At 32.8% G+C, this 7,800-nt stretch overlaps 3 protein-coding genes across 3 annotated transcripts in view; 2 read left to right on the forward strand and 1 right to left on the reverse strand.

The window, feature by feature from the left end:
• Positions 1–686: 686 nt before the first annotated feature.
• On the forward strand, positions 687–1,034 carry LOTGIDRAFT_125032 (hypothetical protein; the record flags this gene model as incomplete). The annotated part of the gene is made up of 1 exon (XM_009061477.1): positions 687–1,034. A coding segment is annotated over one exon (348 nt), but the record flags the coding sequence as incomplete, so codon positions are not given.
• Positions 1,035–2,351: 1,317 nt separating this feature from the next.
• On the reverse strand, positions 2,352–2,648 carry LOTGIDRAFT_86597 (hypothetical protein; the record flags this gene model as incomplete). The annotated part of the gene is made up of 1 exon (XM_009061384.1): positions 2,352–2,648. A coding segment is annotated over one exon (297 nt), but the record flags the coding sequence as incomplete, so codon positions are not given.
• A 2,968-nt stretch (positions 2,649–5,616) lies between these two features.
• Positions 5,617–7,800, forward strand: part of LOTGIDRAFT_234258 (hypothetical protein) — a gene marked incomplete at its 5' end in the record, with an annotated part of 6,948 nt that continues 4,764 nt past the window's right edge. Inside the window, 3 exons of the mRNA XM_009061478.1 lie at positions 5,617–5,637; positions 6,906–6,987; positions 7,553–7,647. Coding sequence (XP_009059726.1) covers positions 5,617–5,637; positions 6,906–6,987; positions 7,553–7,647 — 198 coding nt within the window. The remainder of the gene's footprint in view (positions 5,638–6,905; positions 6,988–7,552; positions 7,648–7,800) is intronic.

The following is a 7,800-nucleotide window of genomic DNA, read 5'->3' on the forward strand; positions in this document are numbered from 1 at the left end:
TAGATATAACAGATTTTCTGTGAATTACTGTTGATAGAGAAAATTGTCAACAAAATAATATTTTAAACAGTAATCAAGAACTTATGTCGATTCCAGTTTGCTCAAGGAAAATTTTGTCAAGAGTAAAACAAGATTTAAAGGGATTGTAAAGAGGATTTTTAGATTAGCATGTGTATCGGAGACACTGATATCATCAAGTAGCACCATTCCAATTTTCAATTAGATGTCTTTGGTTCCTGCAATTTCCAAAAAAATAAGACGTTATTCATTGCAAAATTTGGTTTATCACACATACGAGGCCTTCGCAATTAGTGACTTTATCAAACGCTTAGTTTTAGTGGAACTGCCAGAACCACAGACGTCTGATTGAAAATTGGAATGGTGCAAATTGATGTTATCAGTGTCCCTGAATCTCTTCAATATAACCACTATTCTGAGAAACCACAATGTCACAATGTCATCTTAAACTAAGAATAATGTTTTAAATTCCAATTCTGTCTGTCAAATATATACCTAACGTAAACACTGCTTAATAAGACTCAAACCTGAACCCAGACCACTGATATCAGCTGTATTTAACAGTATTTATATTTATTCAGCTGTATTTAACAGTATTTATATTTATTCAGCTGTATTTAACAGTATTCATATTTATTCAGCTGTATTTAACAGTATTTATATTTATTCAGCTGTATTTAACAGTATTTATATTTATTCAGCTGTATTTAACAGTATTCATATTTATTCAGCTGTATTTAACAGTATTTATATTTATTCAGCTGTATTTAACAGTATTTATATTTATTCAGCTGTATTTAACAGTATTTATATTTATTCAGCTGTATTTAACAGTATTCATATTTATTCAGCTGTATTTAACAGTATTCATATTTATTCAGCTGTATTTAACAGTATTTATATTTATTCAGCTGTATTTAACAGTATTTATATTTATTCAGCTGTATTTAACAGTATTTATATTTATTCAGCTGTATTTAACAGTATTTATATTTATTCACGTTTGTATAGGCTGAAAGAAAATGCCACAGTCAAACAGATATCTTCTAATTATCACAAATATAAGACAATATTATTGAATAAAATACAATTGGTTAAAGCAAGACAATTCCTTTTATCAAAAATCTTGCTCAAATTATGGCAAAATCGAGAAAAAAAGTTGTATAGAGAAGTACCATCAGGTGTTTTCGAAAAGAATAAGCATGGTCTGCTTCGTACACCAAAAACACTTAAATAATACTAAGCACAGAAACGTGTTGAAACATTATGTGCATATCAATATTAAAGAAGTGTGTTTATTCTATAATATTGTCTTGTGTTAGTGTGTATTGAGATGAAAGCACTGGCCTAGGTCTTGTGTTTGTGATATATACTCCTCACTTCTAAATGTTGTCCAAGTCTAAATCTCTTATTCCAATTATAGCAAACTATTGACAATTATTTCAGTTAACTTCACAATCACTAACATTTTATAAAATTATAGTCTAGCAACGATAATTCTACTAATAGAATCAGATTAAAAACATAGACACGAGTAGTCCATTTTATTTTTTAGGTAGTTTTTAGTTCAACACGATATAAGTTTAGTCTGTATAGTTTCTATTACTATTTATTCTACCTATAAAGAAATAGTGGACTGCTCATATAAATGTTTTGAATCGGACCAAAATGAACAGAAATGTCTGTACTTGACTATATTTGACCAGCGAATGCCAAAAACTCTATTATTATTATTCCATAAATGTCTGTCTCTATAGACTACCTTACAGTAACACAATAGGTAAACCAAATACTAACAATCCAAACCACAATACAAAACCCAACATCCAAACAAACTACTGACGAATCATTGATAGCAGCTAATGAACTTTTCACCTGATGAAGTATATTAATTATAAGTGAGTAAGTATTTCATAATGAAAAGTGACATTATTCTATAAATTTCTGACAGTACTAACTACCTTATGTAATACAATGTTACACTATGTTATAAGAATAGGAACTGTAACTGATCAATATAGGAATAGAGACTGATATCATCATTATTATTCTAGTCAGAGACTTCATGTCATATAACTTATAATCATAACTACAGACTTTACTAACTAAAACATCATCATTTAAACAACATCCCTTATCAATAAATAGATGGGACAGTGGTTTACATTATCCAAATAGCTTCGAATGAGGCAGTGACATCAAGTTCTTGGCAAACAGATCACAAATTGAACATGTTTAGAATATTTCAATTGCATAGTAAGGAGAAACTTCACTTCACTTCACCTCAAGGTATAAGATACAGTTTGTAATAGCTTGATATTGTGAAGATGGGTCAAGGTATAAGATACAGTTTGTAATAGCTTGATATTGTGAAGATGGGTCAAGGTATAAGATACAGTTTGTAATAGCTTGATATTGTGAAGATGTGTCAAGGTATAAGATACAGTTCGTAATAGCTTGATATTGTGAAGATGTGTCAAGGTATAAGATACAGTTCGTAATAGCTTGATATTGTGAAGATGGGTCAAGGTATAAGATACAGTTCGTAATAGCTTGATATTGTGAAGATGTGTCAAGGTATAAGATACAGTTTGTAATAGCTTGATATTGTGAAGATGGGTCAAGGTATAAGATACAGTTCGTAATAGCTTGATATTGTGAAGATGGGTAGGGAGGGGTCTAAGACATTAACTCTGTTATTTGTCAAATAATTTCACCTGTGTCATCTGTCAGGTCGTTAATAAAACAATACTTCGTTAATAATCCATGCATACTAATTAGTACGTTGTCATTCTTGATAACACATCTCATGAATATTCAATTTATTCATTAATATACACGTTTATCTTATCTTCCCAAAGAAATACAAACTGTCAATTTCTGTCTGTTGATTTGACTGTATTCACTAGTCATGTCTGACTAGAGCTCTAGACTGCTGATTTGATTGTATTTACAAGTCATGTCTGACTAGAGCTCTAGACTGCTGATTTGATTGTATTTACCAGTCATGTCTGACTAGAGCTCTAGATTGCTGATTTGATTGTATTTACAAGTCATGTCTGACTAGAGCTCTAGATTGCTGATTTGATTGTATTTACAAGTCATGTCTGACTAAAGCTCTAGACTGCTGATTTGATTGTATTTACAAGTCATGTCTGACTAGAGCTCTAGACTGCTGATTTGATTGTATTTACCAGTCATGTCTGACTAGAGCTCTAGACTGCTGATTTGATTGTATTTACAAGTCATGTCTGACTAGAGCTCTAGACTGTTGATTTGATTGTATTTACCAGTCATGTCTGACTAGAGCTCTAGACTGCTGATTTGACTGTATTTACAAGTCATGTCTGACTAGAGCTCTAGACTGTTGATTTGATTGTATTTACAAGTCATGTCTGACTAGAGCTCTAGACTGTTGATTTGACTGTATTTACCAGTCATGTCTGACTAGAGCTCTAGACTGTTGATTTGACTGTATTTACCAGTCGTGTCTGACTAGAGCTCTAGACTGCTATTTGATTGTATTTACAAGTCATGTCTGACTAGAGCTCTAGACTGTTGATTTGATTGTATTTACCAGTCATATCTGACTAGAGCTCTAGATTGCTGATTTGATTGTATTTACAAGTCATATCTGACTAGAGCTCTAGACTGTTGATTTGATTGTATTTACAAGTCATGTCTGACTAGAGCTCTAGACTGTTGATTTGACTGTATTTACAAGTCATATCTGACTAGAGCTCTAGACTGTTGATTTGATTGTATTTACAAGTCAAGTCTGACTAGAGCTCTAGACTGTTGATTTGACTGTATTTACCAGTCATGTCTGACTAGAGCTCTAGACTGCCGATTTGATTGTATTTACAAGTCAAGTCTGACTAGAGGTCTAGACTGTTGATTTGACTGTATTTACCAGTCATGTCTGACTAGAGCTCTAGATTGCTGATTTGATTGTATTTACAAGTCATGTCTGACTAGAGCTCTAGACTGTTGATTTGACTGTATTTACCAGTCATGTCTGACTAGAGCTCTAGATTACTGATTTGATTGTATTTACCAGTCATGTCTGACTAGAGCTCTAGACTGTTGATTTGATTGTATTTACAAGTCATGTCTGACTAGAGCTCTAGACTGTTGATTTAACTGTATTTACCAGTCATGTCTGACTAGAGCTCTAGATTGCTGATTTTACTGTATTTAGCAGTCATGTCTGACTAGAGCTCTAGACTGTTGATTTGACTGTATTTACCAGTCATGTCTCACTAGAGCTCTAGATTGCTGATTTGATTGTATTTACCAGTCATGTCTGACTAGAGCTCTAGATTGCTGATTTTACTGTATTTAGCAGTCATGTCTGACTATTTTATGATAACTGTCAAGTCAATTTACTCCTTTAACTCTATCCAATTCTTAACATTCAACTTCAACAAAATGAATAAACAAAAAATTTTGCAACAAGAAAAATGGAATGATTAAGGCTTAAAATAAAAGACTCAATCAACAAACTAAAACAGTAATGAGTTAAAAAAAAAAGTATTTTATGTTTAATGAAATGAAACAGAGTTTTATATTCTACTCTGCTCCATTTTGAGTAAATGAAAATAGGCATAATTTATGTTATTGATGTATAAAGTAAGCAGAATTTCTTTAAAAAAAAAACCATGGCTAAAAATTGAAATAATAAGAGACGGTTAGATTATTTCACAATCTAGATAGATCTAATATCGCTATTCACATGCCTTGACTTTACTAATACTTGGTTGAATCGAGTCGACAAATGACACGATTTTACAATGATACAAATCAATACCAAATACCGTGTGTAGAAATTCAGAAGAATTAAACTGATAATTGTGTTCTAGGCCAGTCATTTTAATAAAATTAGACCAATGACATGTTTGTGGACATTGTTATCGATAAAAATACGTTTTGTTTTCATCATTAGTAAATTAGAGTCGCCATCTTACCTTGCTGTTCACTGGTAAATAACGTAGCAGACGGTGGACGTCACAATGTTCTGTTAGTTGACGCAATATCTAACCTGTGCCGTCTTGACATCAAATTATAGATTATTGATTGTGTTCATTAGTACCCGGATAATTGACGTATTTGTGGGCGGGGCTTAGCACGTGGGAAATGAATGAATGAATGGAAAACACCGAAAATATATTCCTGGAAATTGGCGTCAAAAGTGGCACAGACTTGAAAGATAGCTAGTCGTCTTTAGGCCTATCTTTATTGAAAAGAGAAGATCTATAAATTGCTATAGTCTCACAATTTATAAACACTATATGGTAGGCTTAAGCCTAAAAAAAGATAGGCTAATGCCACTACTCTGACAAAATAGCTTCATTGTCCACTGCATGACAATGGCCGCGTAGGCCTTTTAGTCGAAGAGAGTTCCAGCCTCTGACAAGATATTTTAGAAAAACTAGTCCCTGTTTAAGACCACATTACTCTATATTTCACCATAAAGACTATAATATAGGCTACTATTGTTCACAGATTTGAATAAAAGAGAGTGTCACGTGATATCGATCACTATTCAATCAATCAATCATTAATTCTCTGATCTCACTCGGTCTTCAATTTTTAATCATGGCCGCCGTATATCATGAGGTAAGAAATTTCTTAATCTTTAAATCCCCTTGTCAAAATATGTCTAGGATCTATCCAAAAAATAACCATGATAGCCCATAGCCAGACTTGATTATTCGGAGGGGCAAGTAATATATCCTAACTGAGTGCAATCTTTTAAAAATAGCTGTAAAAAATGAAATAAGGATCTATCCTTAAAATGATTGTTTGAAACCAACTGATTTTTCTAAAAAAATAAAGCATTCAGAGGCTAGCAAAGCAGCTTTTGGTATCTACTAGAGACTAGGTAAGAGTCAGCAAGTTTCTAGCTAGCTTACAACTGTCAATAATAACTATCAGAGGCTAGGTACAATAGGTACCAGTGCCCAGCAAAGCAGCCTTTGGTATCTGCTAATGATAGCTATCAGAGACTAGGTAAGAGTCAGCAAGTTTCTATCTAGCTGACAACTGTCAATAATAACTATCAGAGGCTAGGCTAGGTTTAACAACTGTCAATAGCTATCAACCCAGACATGAGTTAATATTACATGAAAAATGTAATACTATAAGTTATTAAAAACATATGAAAATGTGTTAAGTCGAGAATGGGTAGGATAAATATTTCGAGTTTTAGAGTTATGAAATTTGTAATAATATAAGAAAAGGTAACATGAAAGGTGAAAATTAAACAGTAAAGTTAATAGACGAGTGTAATAGAACTATACTGTTCATTATAAACTTATACTAATGTTTACACCTTTTATATCACACCTATATCATAACACCTAGATTATTACACCTTGGTTACTTTTATACCTCGATTGGTGTACGTAATAGTGTTATATCTAAACAGGTAGCGAAAGGGATATATCAAAATATAATATCAAACGGTCTACATGGATTCGATTAAATATTGGAACAAAATTTTAAGGCATATTACACAAATACTCCCCAATTCACCTGATGATGACAATTTAAATTGTTGAAACTCTATTATTTTGTGTGTGTATTTATATCATTTATATGTGCGATCTAATGACTCTAGGATGGTAAGGGTATATAAGTGATCTAATGTATCTAGGGTGGTATCTGTTTAGGTTTTACCCCTGATAAGTTAATGAAAACTATTGCCCTCGTAAGGCTGTTTCACAAAAAGATCAAACCAGATTTCAAATAAATACAGTAATCTGATTAAATAATTAGAATTTAATATTTTAGTGATTGGTCATAACGGTTCCTGTTAATGTTTTAATCTCTCGGTTGTCATGTATATTTATGTGTATTTTAAACGACTAAATCTTGTATTACAGGGCACTATTAAAGGTGTTGAACCTGATACATTCAACGCTGAAAAACCAGCAGAACGACTTAGAACCGCCATGAAAAAATTAGGTAGGTTTGACTCAGAATGTGAATAGTTATTTAATTTACTCTTAAACAGATACAATAGAGCACAAAATCAGTATCTTCTTATAGATACAAAAAACTTTGATAATTCCTCACGACGTTTCGACAGATTTCAGTGATGTATATCAAACACTGAGAGGATGATTCCTACATTAGTTCATTACAATTTCAAATTATACAGCTCTAGAGTCATAAGACAGCGCCCTTACAAACTTAGAATCATATGTGATATGATGACTCTAGGGTGGTAAGAGTATGTGACCTAATGACTCTAGGGTGGTAAGAATGTGCGATCTAATGACTCTAGGATGGTAAGGGTATATAAGTGATCTAATGTATCTAGGGTGGTAAGGGTATGTGATCTTATGACCCTAGGGTGGTAAGGGTATATGATCTAATGGTCTAGGTGGTAAGGTTATTTGATCTTTTGACTCTAGGGGGTAAGGGTATGTGATCTAATGACTCTAGGGTGGTAAGGGTATAAGAGCTTATAACTATATACTACTGTATAATTCTGTGGGCTTAATCTTTATAATTTTACTATGAACAGGTACAGACGAGTCTGAGATTATCAAGGTCCTGTGTGAACACAACAACTATCAGAGACAGCTGATTAAAACAATGTATAAAACTATGTATGGTAGAGTGAGTATATCCCGTCTTTTTTATTTCTCCTATTCTCAGTGTCGCTTCTAGGAATGATTTGGTAGGGGCTACAAAATAGTGGCAGATTGCGAAAACGTCGTCCTCTTTACTTCTTGTCACCTTAGTGGCGTTTCAAGGATTCATTGGAGGGTG

This window comes from Lottia gigantea (assembly GCF_000327385.1).
Source record: "Lottia gigantea unplaced genomic scaffold LOTGIsca_48, whole genome shotgun sequence".
Classification (NCBI taxonomy): domain Eukaryota; kingdom Metazoa; phylum Mollusca; class Gastropoda; family Lottiidae; genus Lottia; species Lottia gigantea.